A 19,963-nucleotide genomic window follows, 5' to 3' on the forward strand; every position below is an offset into this window, starting at 1 on the left:
CAGGGACCTACCAGGCTACAGGGACGCCTGGGATGTGACCTGGCTGGCAAGATATGGTGGCAGGAAAGACCTTCTAGAGAAAACTTTTCTCTTAATGTCATACTTGGTTTTCATCAAGGGTGTATTTTCTCCGGGCTGGATATCAGTGAAAGGTGGTACTTCCCAGAAGTCATACTTTAAAAAATGAACTGGAAACCCTACTGCATGAATTACAAGTGATTAACCATCTACCCTAAGGACCAGATCATTCTCTCTAAATAAAGTGCATTGCAGAAGTGCAAAACAGAGCCAACTTTTGTTGGTTGCTCATTACGCTGTATGTCTGGCCATTTTCAAATTCCACCAGACAGTTAGGCATCAATTCCCTTGTCTGTATCCTTGAGCACTGAAATAATGCTTCATAAGAGACACCATGAACTGTATTTTTTTTTTCATTTCAAGGCTTTTACTTTGGATAGTACTTTACAGAAGGGTAAATGGTGTGTTCCATTTATAACAAATATTTGGAAGAACAACAGCCACATTTTTCCCTCCAACTATGTATCCCGCAAGAATAGCATATATTCAACAAAGAGAATGGTGCTCTATTTTTGTCTGTGAGCTGGGTGGTCCAATTGGTTACTGCACTGGCCTTTCTTCTCTGAACATTTTGATTTTAATAATAGCTTTGGGCACAACAGAACATGAGTATAACAAATTCATCCTACTTGTCCTGACTTGTATTACAAAACCTCTGTACAATATACAGTGTTCTTTAATATACTAGGGAAGTTTAGAAACCAAGGGAAAACATCAGTCTATAACTTTTGCATTAATTAATTTTACAAATACAATAAAAATTTAAATGAATACATACATTGATTATATGATTTTTGACACCACACTTGTTACAGGTGCTGTAAAATGTCTGTCAAATTTTACATCAGATGGAAACTGCCATTTTTTTCTCAAGAAAACATGTCTGTTACTTTTTACTTCTTATATACATCCTTCTAACCTATCTAGAAGTCAAGATAAAGGGGAATAGGTAATATTTTCCATCTGCTAACATTTATAAATACCAGCAACATTTCAAAGGAACCTTAAATGCCACTTGGTGTCTTTCTGAAGGGCAAAAGTTTTTAAGACTCTGTAGACTGCACTGAGAATGCAAGAGAATTAAGAAATGCAGTGGGGGAAATAATGTTTGACCAACATTTGTTTAAAGCCATTGAGCTAAAATGAAGGTTAACTTCTTTAAAGGAGACTGTTAAGACAGGCACATGCTGTGGTCCAAAAGCAAAGTTCTTGTTCTTTGAATTCTCCAGACTGCAGCACATCCTTGTCACTGGACTCAAAGGCATTTAAGCCAAACAGAAAGGATGCACTGCTCTACTTCTTACCACACCTCTCCCTGAAACTTCTCATCATGGCAACTGGAGTGATATTAATTGCACAAAAAAGGACACCTCCAGACACTCTCCAGACAAAGAGCTGACTATTTTTGTTACTCCTCTGAGAGCAAGGAAGTACAACTCTGATTTCTTACCAAAAAGTACATTTGCAGAAAATCAGCATTTTCATAACACTCTCTAAATACCATACAATTAGAGAATGAAAAACACAGTTTGGACCTGTACAATTAACCCACCTCTTACCAAGTGAAATCAAAACTTTCACATTTGCAAGCCTAAAGTGAGGCATCCAAGTTAAAAGTAACTTGATTTTTAAGTACAGAGAAACTGCAATTCTTAACCAGCCTCTGTTTCAACAGCTGATGATGTTGTACCCCAGACAAAAAAATGCATCATCTTTCAATTCTACTACTTGTAGCAGGTTCAGTTCATAACCAGGCGGAAACACCAATTGAGTGTAGTGGTTTGGTTCAAAATATCCATTACTTACTTTGCTTCTGTGAGATAAAAATTAGGAGAAAGCAAAGCAAGCACAAAAATTAAAAGAATATAAAGAAGTTTATTAACAGACCTAAAAGGAAGGGAAATAAATCAGACTAAACCTTCAGAACACTTTCCTCCCCCCACCTTTCTTGCTTCCCCCACTGACAATGTAAAAAGACAATCCTTGAGATTTTCAGTCATTTTACCACCTCTATAATAATGTTTTTCAGTTCACTTAGGGAGAGGAGTCTCTCTTGCTCATGCTATGGAGACATCTCCACAAGAAGTTCTACTATGGCTTCAATGTCACAGCGAGACAGCCGCCCGGGTTGGTTCTCTGCTCTGAGGTGAAGGTCCCTTCCCTTGACTTACAGCTTTCCCCACAACTGCTTTTGAGGGTCCAATCTTGAGCTACTGGGGTACCATTTTAAGGATGAGCTGTTCAGAAACAAAGGTTCTCTTCACCTATCTCTGGGAGCATCTACATCTCTAGGAACAGAGGCCCTCCTCCTCCCCTGGGAGCAAAGGTCCTCATCAAATTACAGCTACTGTCATTTGCTTATTTCAGCACAGGTACTTTTGCTCACAGTTGCAGTTTGAACGCTCCAACCCCCCATGCTTTCATGAAATTACAGTGGGTACTCTGATGTATCACAGTCCATCACCATAGCTTTACAACAGAATTTCAGCTTCTAAGCTTGAAGCATCTCCTCTTTCTCCTCCCTCAGGGTTTCAGCTCTTCCTGCTTCACTGACTTTGGCGTCTTTACGGCGTTTTCTTCACGTGCCTTCACCTTCCCTCTTCCTCTGACTCGGGAAAGGATTGATGTCTGCAGGCTTCATCTGTTCTGGAGGAAACTTACAGCACTAAAAAAGGGTTAATCTCACCCGGGATTTGCAGGTGGAGTTCGCTTATCGCTGTTGGTCACACGATCTTTGCTGGGCAGCGGGGCAGCAGTCCCAGATGAGTTTCGGCCGCACCAGGGGCTGCCTGCACGGAGCAGGGCTGGGGGGGGGCCCCGGGTGGAACCACAGCCGGCCCGGCCCGGCCCCGCTGGGCCATGTGCAGGCCCCTGCCGCTACCTGTCTGAAAGCCGGAAGACGAGAGAGCTTTCCCTGGCTCTGTTCGTTCTTAAATGTGGATCACAGAGGCATGTCAAGCTTCTTAAGTGGCTTAAAAAGTTGCCAATATTCAAACTAGCCAGTTGATAGGTTCTGTTAGGTCATACAGGAAGCTGTGAGCACCTCTTTGCAAGAGAATCACTTCTGTGGCTGATGGAGCCTGCTTTACTAAAAAACCAAACTATGCTAAACCATGACTATAGACTTTATTTATTTATATTAGACTATGCTAAACCATACTCTAGACTTTAGATTTCACTTCAAGTCAATAGACATTCTGTGGTTAAAATGGTAATACAACAGATAACATTAGATTCTGACCAGTGATATTTGCGGGAAAAAAAAAAAAGAAAAAGAAAAAAAAGAAAAACTGATGAGCAATGGGGGTTTTTCAATACAGAATTGACTGCATTACGATCTCTGGAGTACACATTACTTAAGTTGCACTGTTTTCTACTTGATTAGCTGTGTTTGTTCTCTTGAATTTAACGTTCTTAAAACTTCTGGAATCCAGGACAATTAATCATAGCAATCCACAGCAGGGCAAAAACATTTGACACACTCAAATCAAACACTGTTTACATCTGGGAAATATCAGCAGCTGACGCAGGTCTAGGTCTTTGCTTTCCCAAGTATTCATCTAACTATATCCCTGCTCTTCATTAGGGTTTGAGTTTTATTTTCTAATGAAAGCCTCAACTGGCATCATAAACTATCGTATTGGATCCTTTATGTAAGCAAATACAAAACTATTGATTTTTCCTTAGCAAACCCTCCTGTTTCATTAGTACAATTTTGCAGTATTCAAAGTATTTGTGACCTATTGACAGTCCTTGATTTCTGTTTCTAAACTGTTACCCTCAAGTATACATTGACAGTACGGCATATTACACAAAACATCATATCCTTCAGTCTTATAATCTACCAAAGTATTCAGCCATAGTCAGAAGCATTTTTCTTCACTTTTTGCAGCTAAATAAAAATTTCATAATTATTTCAGATTAGATACAGCATGCAGATGGAGAGGATCCAGTGATCAATCACCACACCTGAAGTACTGAAATTATGCTTAATGGTTTGATTTTCATATGCTCTTTGCAGGAAAAGAAAGTGTATATGGTAGATTTATCAGAGTATTTTTTGTTAAGTATTAAGGCTTTAGTTATTAGAAAGGACTGCCAGTTCTGCTACTTGGCTCAAGAAAGTACTCCTAAAACATGTTATTTTTGCTAGCAAAACCAAACTGTTGAAAGACAGAAAAAAACGGATAGTCTGCAGATATTCTGCCAATGTGATTGTCAAATACTGGTGTTTATCCAAATGTTTTAAAAAGTAGTTTTAATGTCCAGATTAATACTTTAAAAGGGTAAAAATTACTGGCAGAGCTGTTCACTTTAAAATAAACTGGGACAAATTAGGCAGTCCAAGAGAACTGGGATTCACTCCCTGCTGACAGGAAAACTCATTGCAACCACCTCATAAACATTATACTCTAAGCAAATATCTGTCCTTAGAGACTCAAACTCGTGGGAATGCACTTATTCAAAATCCCAGCACAGGGATCCCAGTACACAGGTCTCTATGATTCTGATCCTATAAAGTTTCTATAAACTGTGACCTCAATTACGAATAGTGGTCCTTAAAAATTATGTCCTCTGTCAAAATACAGAAAACTCAAGTCTTCCCAAGTGAGGCTTTTCAGTCTGCAGAGTGACTCCAGATAGCCCCACACAGCACTCTACTACAGTGCTCCACTAGGACTAAGATTTCCTTTATAATCTGACTCTGCTATTCCTTCAGGTCTGCTGGCTCAGACTCTGACCCTGACACAACTGTGTCCAATATTTTCATCTAAAATAAAACAGAAATCAAGGCACCAGTTGTCTGTGTTAATACCTTCATGCCTTTGAAAAAGTATCCATGCTGACCTTAAAGAAAATAATGTACTTTTATACAAAGTCAAAATTGCAAAATAAACCAAAGCAATAATAATAATAAAAAGTTAAATAAATTAGTAAAATTCTTGATACTTCATAAAATAATTTGGCATTTTTATTTTTTTCCTTACCCTTATCTTTTCATTCAGGTTAAAATTCATGCAAAGTGCAGAGACCACCTTAAAAATCAATGTGTAACTTCGCATGCATTATTTTATCTAGAAGTGAATATTTAGTTTAATTAGATTTCTACAGCTCACTCAAATCCAAGTCTCATTACAGTTATTTGAAATAAGAATGACTGAATGTGCTATTGCTTTCAAATTTAGCTCCTGTCCAAGTTCCTAACAAAACAATCTGTTTGTTCAATTCTCATAAAATACATATCTTTCCTTTTACAACAATTGATCAGTATTATCTGTCAAAATCTGAATGTTTTGGTGTTACAGGAGTCTGATCAGACACAGGCATGCTCCAAGACTGATATCAGTTGGTCTCCCCAGGTGTCTTGGTCCTAAAGAAGCTGGGCTCTGTGCTCTTGCTAAGGGCTGAACCATGCTGAAATGTGCCTCCAATGGCTTCTCATGCACATAAACCAGTGGGGTTTCCTCTTTGCAGTGACAGGCACCCACATAACTTTCTCTATTTTATATAGAATGTGTATATGTATCAAATGTTGAGCAGATATACTACTCACACATAGTCGTGGAGTCTCCATAATGTATACAACAACTATTAGATGGAAAATAGCAGCACATCCCCTTGCAGTTACATAACAGTCCTGCTGAAGAGTAGGGAGAAATAAGGTACGTATTTACACATACAATTTGGTTTTCTCCAGTTGTTTTCAAATGACAAGCTGAAGTTGTTTTTATGAGGTGAGCAATTAAATGTATCATAATTTCCTAGGATATTAAGCGATTTCTGCCAGTGGAATTATCTGTGTTCCCACTCACTTTCTCTGTACCTATGCAGTTCCCTGGTGCGCTCTCCAAGAATAGTTCAGTTACTTTCCAAGTCACTCAAGATACTTCACTTTTAAGCAGCTATGTGCTAAAAAGCTTCTACTGTTATCATTCTGAATCTTTAACAGTATTGAAAGTGTCAGGCAAAAATTGCATTCTCCTGCTGTTCTGAGCAGCAGGAGAATGAAGATGACAAAAGACCCATGTTAATGTTAATCATAGATGAGAAATACAATGGCATTTTTCAGAAACATAGGGCTCTGCTTTAACAGGCACAGGCTCCTTATTTCCCCCTTCTAGTCCATTAATTTTTAAAAAATAATAACTGCAAATAAAAAAAGTAACAACAAAGAAAAACTATTAGCCAAATGGACTGAATCAGGAAAATTCTCCCTCCATGTATTTCCCATTGGTTTTCTAATTGCTGTCATTTTGAATTATTAGATTGTTGTAAGTATGTTCCACAACTCAGTATTCTTCAAGTAACTTGTGATCATTCACTTTCTTATCCTCATAGCATCCTTCCAAGATTATTCCCTACTCAGACAGGGCACTGAAGAACAGAGGTCTAAGGTGCTTGGGAGCATGATTAACATCCTCTATAATTTAGATGTCTACATTGTAGCTGACACTACAGTGAAACTGTCACTAGGATCCATTTGATGGTTCTTTGAGAGCATTTCTGACCATTAATCTCACCAAAAACAAGTGTCTCCCTTAGAATATGATGAAAATGCAGTACAAGACCCTATTTACATGCAGATACCTACACCCTAGATAGAAAAACTTAAAAATAAGAAAATCTCCCACCCTGAAGGATTTAGACAGAACTCAGTTATATCTGAATGGCAAATCTTAAGGAGTAATTCCAGCTGTGCTGCTGCCAGCCATGCAGGTTCCAGTAAAACCCCCAGTAACATGCCTGGTAGTCTTGTCTGTATACACACACTCCCACAGAACTCTACAAAGGCACATCTTTTACAAACTCATTTCAAGCTGTCTCCATTCCAGCAGTCAGGCCATCACACCAGCGATGGCTTCTGCGTAAGGCAAAAAAGGCACATCCCTCAAAGCCAAGTATGGCACCACGTTGATGTATCTCCAGACACTTCTGAGCAGAGTTAGCTCTCACAGCCAACTCTAAGCAGGGCGGTACCTCTATACTGCCTGTGACCACCTGGCTCTGCCTCCACTGAGTGTTTTGGCACAGTTGGTGTTGACAGATTATGCCCATTATGCACCATTACTATTTGTCTCTTTTCAAAACATTCTGCTGAGACTTTAGCCAAAGACAAGATAGTAGCCTCAATGCTCCTCAGATTTCCTACTGTGCAGAAAATTTGCTTTTCTTATCAAATTCACAGAGCTATTTGAGGGTCTCAGCTTCTTATTTCAAAGTTCTGTTAGAGTAGCAGAAACACAGACTCTTTAACTAAAATTCAATAGCTTTTTCTATTTCCACTTCTGAGTATTAAGACAACACTGCATGCTTGTAGGTATTTCTGTCAAAGCACATACAGAGCTCCATTCTTCTTGTATTCAGAAGCAACGACAGCCTAATTGCTAAGACAAGGACTAATTGTCCTTATCCTTCCATCCCACTCGTGAGTTAAAAAAATGCAATGTTTTCTGGTTTTCCTATGGAACTCAGATGCTGCAAATACAGGTCAGGACTTTCATTTTCTGAAATACCCTCATGCTTTTGACAATCGAGGCTTAAGCAAAATAATGTCCAGCACTGCAGTATTACATTTTGCTGCCTCTCAAAATTCATACTTTGCTTCAGTTTCCAAAAGATCCCATATATTGGAGCAGGTAGACACCTGCTGCCAGGATCCACACATGACATTTAGACAAGTTAGAGACACTACCTACACCAGTCAAAAAAGGGGCACACTTGTTGAGCGTTCCTGTACATTCATCTGGATGCCCCGTCCATGTAGAAGGGCATTTACACCATACACATTCATTTAATTGTGTGGATGCCAGAAATGAGAGAGGCTGTTAATTCCCCCCACATGAACATTGGACAGAGGCAGAGAGCATGCAGGATTTCCTCACCATTCCTTACCAATATTCCGAGGGATATTTGCTACTAATCTGCTTATGGTGAGGTCATACTCTTGGAAGAAAGTACTGAATTTTTTGTGTTCTTGACCATCTTTGTCCTTGGCCTGAAGCAGCTCTGTTCTTCCTTTGGCCTCCTGCTATTTTTCTTGAAAGAGATGACAGCCATCTCTGCCTTTGTCTTGGCCCTGCTACTCATCATCTTCTTCTGTTAACTCTTTGCTGAAGCTCTTATACCCCATGGAAATACACACTTCCCCAGTTGTTACTGAATGCAAAAAATCCCACAACTCACAGCAGTCAGCAATGTCGGGTAGCTGTCACTTCTCTTTTGGTCTAAACATTGCTGGGATGAACCACTCTTCAGTTCTAGGAAGGATTTTGAACAAGTTATTTTCTTTCTTTTTGAATATCTTTATTCCTGAGACTCTGTTGTGACATCAAATTAATTTGCAATTAATAAATGAGCCAGATTCGTGGTACCAGATGTGATTTTCTTGCCAACAGAAACACCCGTTGCGGGGAGAGGTAGCAAGGTCCATACAGTAGAAAATAATCACTAACTCACATTAACACATAGTACAACCTATGTCAAAAGAGTCAATGATTATCATTCTGGGTCCCTATTAATGTACACAACTGTTAAGAACTGACTACTGCAGCTGCTTTTTTCCTAAAAACACTATAAATATTTCTCAGATTTTGACCACTGAGACTACATCAGATAACCAGTGTTGCTTCCCATGCATGGTTTCAACTTCCCTGCCCTTCTTCAGCTATATAAATATTAATGGAAGATCACACCTGGATGAAGAAACACACAAAAATGATTAAATTTTCACCTCCAAAGCATGGACTAGTGACAGAATCCTCTACCCCTACTCCACAGCACATGAAGTAAAATCTACTATTTCTATTTCTTTGGATCTCACATTTTTAAAGACTCTTTGAACTAGAGATTTTAAACATGGCATTCTTTTAAAGACCACAGTACACATCTGGTAGTATGAAGTCACCAAGCTTTCTTCTTCACTTAGTACCCAGGCCAATCTGTTTTATAAATTAAGCTTATGAATTATGATGACTGGTATCTCTCAGGTGACCTGTTCACCAGGTGAACACAATTTCAAACAAGTTAGAAATGGTCCAGAATTTTCCCCAAATATGGCAATTAGGTTGAAATCAATGTGGTTTTATAAAAGTCAAAATTTTTGCTATGTGGTTTCCAAACCAAAGTTTTGAAACTTGCCTTGAAGCTTGCTGAACTTTAGGTAAAATGAGGATTAAAATGAAACTCCATGCAGAATATAAGATTATTTGGGTTTGGCCACACAAAATCCTTAACCAAACAATATTTTGGATAAAATGAATGGGTTGGGCTTTTTAACTGAACACTAGTTTTGGTGGTCCAAAGTATTTTAATACAGAAAACAACAGTTTAATAGAAAACTAAACTGAAATCCTTAGTACATTATTTCACGCTTCTTTTTTACAAAGAGCAATTTCTGCTAGCATCCAGAAATTGAGAGAGAATCTTTGGAAAAACACACAGGAAACACTTTTGAAATTGAATCATTCCAAAATTAGGGTAATGAAAAAACAAGTTGGTGCCTTCAACCCTCATGAAAGGATGTGAAAACAAACCAGTACAGCTTATAGGGGTTATTTATTTATCTATATACAATGTATGTAGATAAATAATCTAGTAAACTGAGCACTTGTAATTTGATTCAAGCACAGAAACGCTTCTCATACTCACAGACCTAAGTCTCAAACATGGAGCCAGAATCTTAATGGAGAAAATCGAACTATAAAATATATAAAACACAATTACTCAGACATTCAACTGTATTTTATTTGTGTGCATAAGGTATGGGAAAATGAAGAGTCACTTTTAACAGATACTGCACACTTATACAACAGCACTGGACTGAAATGCATTTTGTGAAAGGAAGGTTTGCAACGCAGACAAGTTCTTTTGTTTTGAGCATATGATCTTTATTTCAACTATTACGTAACTTTAAGATTTCTGAGTTGAGTTTTTTCTCTTTCCTCCTACTTCTATTCCAAGTCTTGATGTTCATACTTTAGTTCCCACACTCTTCACAGGACGAGGAATTTATGTACATTACTCTGAAAGGCACCTCAATCAACATGACACCTTTATATTTATTTGTAAGATATCACTTGCACAAATTGAAGTGAGAGTGAGGAGTATACAGTGAACACAAGTCGTCAAGAATAATAATTATAAAAGAGGAAAAATAAAGAGTCTGGCATATGATAGTTTCTTCATTACTCCTTAGTATATTTATAATCAACCAATTTCCTTTCACGTTTTCCAGCTCTGTAAAATAAGACCTGTACATCCTCCCAGAGTTTGTTTGTAAGACATACAATTCCAAGTAGCCATGCTTAAAGGAGTTTTATAAACTATTTTATAATGTGGCATGATAATTTCCCTGTGCAGAGAGTCACTGGACACATAAACTGTTTCTTTGCCAGAACAATACTTCCCGTTTTTGATAATGATGAATTTGATAGCTTCTAGGAAAAGCTGCCACCTGGTTACATCCAAGACCAGTTCCTTTGCCTGTGATCTCTCCCAAGTCACAGGGTTCACAGATGAAAACCTCGAGTGTCCTGCACAAGACTTGAAGAGATATCACTTCCCCCACGGTCAGTATTACACACATACAGCTTTGCATAACTTTACCAGCCAGCTTTACCCATAGGAAAGTAACTTTACCCCTTTTGCAGACAAGGGGTCCATTTGCCTGGGAACTCTCCTGTTTCTGGGAGCTGCCTGTGAATTCCATGTTGATGAGGCTTGATGGAAGTAGTTTTCCACCAGCAACACTCATGGTCAAGACAGAAGCAGTGACTTGCAGCAGCAGCAGCAGGCAGCTCTTTGTCCACAGGAGCACCTCAGTATCTCACTGGTTCCATTTCAGCAGATCTGAAATCTTTATGCCAAGTTCCTCTCTCCATCCTCCTTTCTTAGTGCTTAGGGAAGAAAGAAATGAAGAAAAAGAAAGCCCAGAGGAAGAACTTACACCAGGATATCACTTCTCTTGCTACACCATACTACCAGTGTTATCATGGCACATGTCAACATGACTGGGATCAAGATCAGTGTTATGAGAATTTCATCCGGTGGATCTTCCCAGTGAACCTTCTCTGAAGTACAGTTTGAAAAGAATTGTTTATGAATTCCAGTGATAAAGCCTTCTGCAAGGGGGTTTGGCCAAAAGCAACTTGCATTGTTGGCTTCACGTTCTGTGCACTGGGTAAAGTTGTCATAATACCTGCAAGAAGAAAATTAAGAGAAGTTTAAATAGAATGTATATGCATATTCCACTTAGAGAAATCTATGGAGTGCACCACACAAAATCTCTAAGAATGTGTCTATCATGTAGATACTCTGCTGAAGGACCTCTAATGGAAGCTGTGGCTATTCACTGCACAGTTAGACAGAAGGAGAACTGACTCCATGTACTAATGCAACTGAGAGACTTCATGTGAAATTCTGAGATCCCAGATGGACAGTGGTCAAACCCTTGTCTTTTGGGTGCTGTTAATACAGCCAGGATCTCCTAATGCCACTTAAGTACAAATAGAAGTCCCTCATTAGAGATACCTACAGACTCTTTAAAAAACATGCACACAAATGTACCAAGAATAGGATATTCTGAACAAAATATGGGTAATTTATGCCTCAATTGCCACTGGACATGATGTTGTGGCGACAGTTATGATGTGACACTAGGACTGAACCACAATATGCAGTACTGTATAAAAATTTTGGTTCTGTTGCACTCTCATGCAGTAAGAAAATAATGGGAAAATAAACACAAAGAAAATCAGCTTTTGACAAAAGTCCTCTTCTTTCCAACTCCAGCAAATGCCCAGCAGGGAATAAATGAATAATTTCTAATTACATGTTTGCTTACGAAAGGCTGGGAACTCCTTGTAATACCTAGCACTTTATTTCAATGCTGCATGTGCTAAAATTTACCTGTCCAGGAATAACTTGTATTTATGAGAATCGGCTACCCCTCAGGAAAAAAAAAAAAAAGGAAACAATAAGCCTAAATGAGTAATCATATGGATTTTGTGGTGTCATTATAAGCCAAAGAAATTCAGAAAGTGAATGGATATGGGCAAGGAGATCGGAAATTAGGAAGACGAAGAGTGTCTGGTCAGTGCATGAATAAGGCAAGAAATAAGGAAGCGGAATTATTTTCTGTTGCATTTCTTTTAGTCCTGCATGACTCAATAAACTTCCTTCAAAGGGGAATTAAAAATAAAAAGGAGAGAGCAAGAATCCACATGACACCTCCAGGGACAGCATCCTGTATTATTATAGCATTTGAAGACCCTACTCTCCCTCCCTTACAGTCCATATACATACGGTAACTCCTGATGAATTACTCGTTCTGACATTAAGTCCTACAGGGGACTAATGTTGACTCAATCCTTTGCTGTAAAGTAGAGGAGAAGAGACATTCAGTGTTTGGGCCAAGAATGAAGTCTTCTGTCTACTGTGTGTCTGTAAGGGGAAATGTCTGCCTGCTCATGCTACAAGCACACAGGTTGGGAACACAGCCTGCTGAGCATCTAAATTCTCAGGGCTGTGTTCACAGAAGAAGAAAAAGCCTCACAGAAAGGCCCTTCAGCAAGTTCCTTGCAGTTCTCGTTCTCAAGGAGTTTGAGCCAATACTGCTTCATTCATAAGCAAATACACTGGACAATCTAACAAAGCCAAACTCTGGCATGAAGACGCATATATGCACAATGTATGTATATTTTAAGCAGAGCGACCAGAAAGGAAGCTTTTGTGACATCAGCAGCCACAGGAAAACAACAGGAAATAAGCTAAAAATAAAATACAAATATCAGCTGTTTGCTATTTTAGAAGTGTCATTCTTCTGTGTGACCTGGTGGCATCCATTCTTTATGTCCTTGAACTAAATTAGAAGCTGGAGATGTCTAGCTGAATGTGGGAGATACAGTCCCAGAGGACCTAAAGAACAACACATCTGAAGGAATGGCTATAAGGTTCAGCAGTCTACAATGCAGAGATGGAGGAGCATCCAGCTGCCCAGACAAGTCAGTGCTCCACCTGGCACAGACACCAGGCCAGACTCCAAAATGCTGGACTCTGTTCCAGCCTGCTCTGGGCCATGCTCTCGTGGGCACCCTTGTCCCATCAATGGCTGCTGTTACAGCCACCTCAATAAGAAAACCAACAATAAATCCAGGTGATTTCGCATAAAAGTATCCTAAACTCAAAGATTTTATGATAATTTTTTTTCCCCTCTGTGTTTAAAATCCTATAGAAAATTCAGTGTTCTAAGAAGAATTCTATAGATTTTTTTTTTTTCTTAAATGTTAGCTGGTGTAAACAAAAATATTTCCCACTGATTTTTTATTGCAAATATAACTTAGCTAGAAAAAGCTGGTTAAGTGTTGCCAAAAGGCCAGATAAAAATAACTTGGGAGATACATTGTATTTGAAATACTGAATCCCTAAGAGCCAAAGTAGCATAAAAATGTTATCGTAATAGTTGGAATTCCTTACAATTTTTCCTTAAAACCTTCTCTCACCAAAAAAAAAAGGAAAAAAAAAAGCTACCCGCACTACAACTCTTAGTTCACGCAATTGTGAGAACATAGATAAAGGAAAATCTCAGCTGTTGGTGAATTGCATGTCTGCCAATAAAGCTAAATTCACTTAAATATTTATGTAGTTGAGTAATTTAGAGTTTATGCACTGGAACAGAAAATTCATATTAAAAAAAAGATCCTCTGAGTGGCACTGTGGAACAGCTGCCTCAGAAGGGAACAAATGCATCCTCATTACTACAGCATGGATGTTTTTGTAGTTGACCAACTGGTTTGCAAGTTGTTGGCCTTTTTGAAGAGGGAGATGGGGATTAATAGATATTTAATTCCAGTTCAATTCTCCTATGCTTAGATCTTTTTATGCCTTAGGTAACTCTCTTTATTCAAATGATAAAGGCTGGAATAGGAAACCTTTTCATTCTGTGTAATAAAATGGTTACCACAAAGATGCCCTGGCTTCTTACTGGAGATACTTCAAAAGAAGTGCATTAAAGTTACACAACTTGCAAAAAGGAAGAACAAGAAATGATCGTTTCTATTTATTCCCAGAACAAATAACTGGAGAGCACATTGGAGCTCAAGCTTCTTCACCTCTCAGATTATAAGAGGGTGTGGGAACATTCTTATTCTTTGTGCTGAGTCACAATTTCATCTCTTTTGAGCTAGCTACAAGGGACCTAGGATGTACTCAAGAAAGGGATATTCACTGGGAGCCAGGTCACAAGCTTTGTGACAAATGGGCCAAAAAAATTAATACAAGTTTCAACTCAGCTAAGTAGTCCAATACAAAAAAAAAACCAAATCTAAGCATAGTCTGAGCAGCAAAATTCATGTAAAGATGTGCTTTACCCTGATATGCTCAGGACAACTGTAGTTTCTATTGAGGAACCAACTCCTTGGTCATACTGCACATTATTGAAAATACTTTTAGAGAACATGCAATCTGAAAGGAATTATTATAACACATTTGTCATGAAAGACAATTTTCAATATTCTAGAATAATACTTCATTTTCAGAGCACACACACTTTTTCTCCTGTACTTCATGTTTCCACTAAACCAGCTAATAACAACCGTGTAGTTGGGTTTTTTTGTTGAAACTGTGGAAAATTTTATTTTGTGTCTTACCATGAGAAAACATATTTTTACGTATTACCTATAACCAAGAACCTGGACAGTAGACAGGTATTATGAGGAATGGTAGTGGACACATTTGCCTTAGTGGGACAGTGTTTCACGGAGAGTCCACTCAAACTATTTAAATAGACAGCTGGGTTTATTACATCTCATCTATCTCAGGGTACACCACTGCCTCTCACTCAGGGCACTTCTCATTCTAAGTGGGGGCTTGAATCTCATCCATAGTTTCCCACATCTCCAGAGAGGAATGTGGTAAATTCTTGCTCTTTCTTCCTCAATATTCCTGCATGGGAAAACTGCAGAGATGACTGGTTTACAAAAACACAAAACCCACAACCCCCTCCTCCAAATTTTCATGAGACTAAGAAAACAAATAGATGGTTTAATTAAGAGTTTTAACAAATAAGTATTTTCTAATGCAAAACTGTAATCTGAAAGAATCCCAAACAATTCTCAAAAAGCTGAATAACATATATATGCTACTTAAGACAAACATTTGAGGGCATTTTCTGGCTGCAGCCAATAGACTCAATGTCAGTTCCAATAGCAGAATTTTTCCACCTCTCCAGCACTCATGGACAGACCACCACAGAGACACTCAGCACATAAGCAGTCAGGAATGTTTTGCAATTCCTTAATGAGAAGGGCCAGGTATTAAAAACCAAAATACCACACTTTCACTACCCCATTTTAAATAAATCATCTTCATGAATACTGATATAATTATAGAAGGGTAGTGCAAGATACATATAATACACAGTGAGTAATTTTTGTTATTTTGAGTCCACTAAGTACTCAGAGAATACAGTGAAAATTCTCTCTAGCATAATTGAGTCTTGATGCAAACCAGGTAAAAGATATACCAGGGACACTCACTCCTGCTATGCTACAATCCCAGACAGCAATCTTGAGGCACTGTTCCAGGCCACTACAAGTCATGTGGTGTATTTTAATAAAGATGCTTTAAAACTATTTGCTTCCCCCCAGATGATTCAACCAAAAATTTCTTTATATACAGTCACATATTAAATTGAATTATCCTTGTAACCTCCACCCAATCTGGAATACGAAATGCTGAAATAGTAATAATATTAACAAGAATTATTGTATGATGAGAAAGGCTTTTCTTACCACATTTCCAGATGGAGGCAGAAAGTAGCAAAAAACCTCACAAAAATAAAAAGTCTATTCTTATGTGAGATGCAGCCAGACTGTATAGAACTTCAGGGTGTAACAGCCTGGATGAACTTCAGATAAGAATCCGAACCTTAAGATGATAATTTCCTGAAGTTTTACCATCATGTTAAAATGACAGCTTTAGTTTTATAGTGAATTATGAGCCTACAAATATGGTGGAATATTTCTGAGATCTTCTCAGTCAACATCTCTCCAAACAGATTTGTGTCTGTATCCCACCATTCCTTTAATCACGTATCTTCTCCCAAGATGAGTATTCTCACAGTCACATTTTTACCTCCCTAATCAGATCAGATCTAATGTTGTGCAGCTCCAGTACAGAATTCAGCCTGAAGAAAATAATGTGCTACAAAAACATAAGGAAGGAAATGAATGGGGGAGTAGGGAAACTGGTTTAATGACAGCATTATAAAGTATAGTTTACTCTCATGCCACTAAATAATAGACACTGTGACAGGTTTACTCCCTTGGGTTGAAAATAATAAACAGATTCTGGTATCCTTTGAAGTAATTACAGATCTCCACCCTTAGTTTCACATCAACAGCTATCTGGAAAATGCAAAATGGTTGAATAAACCTAACTAAAAACTCAGAAATGCACACCTATTACTAAATTGTTGTTAATTGCCTAAAGATACAACCAGAAAATGTAAATATAAAGAGCAACTATAAACAGTTACTTTACACACCTAATATCCATCTCCAATGAGCAACAGAAACTACTACATTAAGCAAATGTAGAACAAGGAGGTAAACAAAGCCTGACATCAGGTACTACGTTATTAAGATCAAGTATTTAGTAGCACCAGAATTTTACCAAGCCAGAAACTTCAACTGGCAAGCAGGGTTTACCTTCCACTACTCCTGGCCTATATTTTAATGATTACTTAGTTGTAAACTTGGCCCGTTTTTGGAGAACACCTGCTAAGAGGGGAAGTAATCTCTGAAGCCATCACTACATCACATCTTCAGAAGCCAACCACATAACTCCCTTGAATTAGACAAAAATCAGAAGAGTAAGTGAAGGCAAATCCTAATCCCACAAACACTTAAGCATACATATCCAGCTTCTTATAAGCACAGCATCTTGTAAGTAGCCGTCATTGACGATGTGTGGAAGATGTCCTTAATATCATGAATAGAATCATACATACATACTCCTTACAGTCAAACACATCAGGCTTGTGATTCTGTCAGGGAAATGCAAGTTTTAAAACCTCTTACTTACGGATCAAGTTTCAAAGTTTTTGTCAAGTTGGTCATCTACTGAAAGCCCATCATTTCCTCAGGTTTCTCACCAAAGGAGACAACATGTTTCTGGGGGCAAGTATTGGAACACATCACATGTTTTTGTGCACATCAATATTTGAAATTTTTACAACTAAAATTTTAAACCTTGTACTAGAACATGTGAAGGGAAGCAGAAAGCATTCCAAAATTCAGAACCAAATCATAAGACCATCTTTTGATCTCCAGTAAACACTTCTCAGTGCTGAAAATGGCAGATGCACAATCTCTGCTACCTCATATGCTTTTTCTCTATTATAGTCAGTTATTTCTCTACTCAATTCAGATTACTTCATAATGAGAGAGCAAAGGCAATGCCTGACTAAGATCTGGATTTTTTTCTTTCCCATCAGCTGTGCATCTCCCCTCAATGTCACTAAGAAATGTGATGTCACCATTTTCTGGCGCATATCCTCCTTCAAAGGCTAAGCATGACAGAGATGAGAGCCCTGAAAAGCCAGTAACACCATTTTAAAGCACATTCCTACTATTTATTGTCATGTGCAACTTCAAACCAAACTTTTGCATGCTTAGAAACTATGCTGCCTTTACAGTCAGTGGAAACACTTAATAATTGTATGGCATGATGCACAAGACAACTTCCTTTAAGCTTCTCCTGCCAAGGAAGGGAGTCCAGGACAACTAGTACCTTGGACAGATGAGTCCCACACCTGTTCTGCCTAGCAAAAAAAGCCTCACAAAAAAAAGCCAGCTAGTAGAGAATTACACTCAATTCTGCCACTGTCAGTGATGGAGAGACATGCAAGCAGTATGTTATCCTTGTATCTCTCTCAGCTCAACTCCTTCCCAAAAGCATTTCCACCTGAGTCACCATGGATTTGCATGATCCCTACTCCAGTCAGTGCAAGTGCAAGTTCTCTTGGTGCATGCAGGCATTTGGGTCAGTCACTGACACCAGTCACCTGTTGAGGTGGTTCTGCTTTCTCCCAAATATATCAGCCACTTTGTTTATTCACCTTGTAAAGTTTGCTACAAATAACAGCTTATTTGTCTCCACTTTTCTCAGAATGTTCCAACTCCATGACAAAACCATCATTCCACCACTGCTTCCAAAATTAAATGCTCGGCCAGCTTCAGTCCAACCATCCAACACCTGGGCAGGAGCCAAAGTCAGGACGGAAGCTGCTAGCCCAGAGCTGCTCTGAGCTCATGCTGCATCATTTCAGAGGGTTAAGGCTTTTCTTTCCGTCTAGATGAACCAAGCTGGCAGGTGAACAGAGAAAATGTGGCTCTAATTCAGACTGGTGCTCCACAGCTGGGCCTCCAGACAGCCACTCCAAACAAGCAACCATGAAGATAATCATTTTTCTGACTAACAGACAAAAACTCACAGGGAAAGAAATAACAGAAGAGCTCTTCTTCTTCATTCCAGCTTACATCTACAAATAACTGCTTCATATTCCATTTTTATGAGGATATTAAAGAGTATTTAAGTGTCACCTGCTGAGTGGAAGCTGTTATTAGATTCCACTTAGTCCAAAGTAGCACAAGCCTTTTATAATACCACAGCACTATTTCTTCAAGTGGAAAGAGGGGAGAGAAATATCTGGTAATACACAGCTGTGAAATAGAAATCATCAGTCAATCAGGCTTACACTCTGAGAAACACCCACTGTAGCATCTCCATAGATTGAAAAATAAAGTAATAAAAAAAAACAGACCAACAATTAATCTGCTTCTAAGTTGAACTTTTCATCATCATTTTCGTAACCCTCCTTACATAATTTTTATGAGCATATGTAAAGAACATACATTTTTGCTGATTATTTATGGAAAATGGGTTTTATATACACTGAAAAAATTCCTGTAATTAAAAAGCCACTTGTTTTGGGAGGAGAAAGGCTGTTGTGTTCTGTTCCAAGCAGAGCACAAATAATGGGAGTCAAAAATCAGTTGACTAATTATGGATCTTAAGCTTCAGATTATGTCAGCTACTGGACTAATTAAAGAATAAATCCTTTTTGCAGTCTTCCAAATAAATGTATTATCTGAAATTGCAATCTAGGCATGGACAGTTTACAAATAAGACCAAAACTGATGAAAAATTAACCACAAAATCAGATGAACGGTATCAACATTAGAAATTGATTTAAAATGTAGCATAAAGACCTGCTAGGGAAGAAGCCTAATACAGAAAAGTTCTGCTGATCTACTATTCAAGTGCATGGTTATGTTTTGACATGACTTTGACAGCACAGCATGTTCACCACTGAATGTGGGGTTTTTTCCTTTCTTATGTCTTTCCCTCTTACTTGTGGTGGTAAAGACACATTCCCTCTCCTTATGTAACTTCTTCTTGTGCTCCGTGGCTTCCTAAGACTGTTCCAACATCTCATACACACAGCAGAAGCAAATGGTGGACCCAAACGGCCTTACTCCTTATCCACAACTGTGTATGAAAGATTCAAGTGTTGCAACACTCCCTGGAGTTGCTTAAGGGTAAGCCATCAGCCTCCTAAGCAGGTGAAAAAAAATTATGTCAGGGGATTTTGGACATCCAGGCGAGACTGTCTGCAGATCAGAAGCAGAGGGACCTTGAGACTGTCACCTGGGAAAGGTAGCTGTTTCTCAGCTCCTGGATCTGATGAGTTTATTCAACTTCTTCTTGGGCCCAGCTAAACTCTACCTCAGTGTAATAAGTAATAAGTAAGTATAAGTAATAAGTAAGAACAGTGTAATAGGGCACATCACCTGTGAAATGTTACAAACGCTTGCCATAAGAA

At 38.5% G+C, this 19,963-nt stretch overlaps 1 protein-coding gene across 1 annotated transcript in view; it reads right to left on the reverse strand.

The window, feature by feature from the left end:
- Positions 1-10,889: 10,889 nt before the first annotated feature.
- Positions 10,890-19,963, reverse strand: part of RAMP3 (receptor activity modifying protein 3) — a 40,822-nt gene continuing 31,748 nt past the window's right edge. Inside the window, exon 4 of the mRNA XM_082277377.1 lies at positions 10,890-11,275. Coding sequence (XP_082133503.1) covers positions 11,020-11,275 — 256 coding nt within the window. The 3' untranslated portion in view covers positions 10,890-11,019. The remainder of the gene's footprint in view (positions 11,276-19,963) is intronic.

Source organism: Coloeus monedula (genome assembly GCF_965178545.1).
Source record: "Coloeus monedula genome assembly, chromosome: 1".
NCBI lineage: Eukaryota > Metazoa > Chordata > Aves > Passeriformes > Corvidae > Coloeus > Coloeus monedula.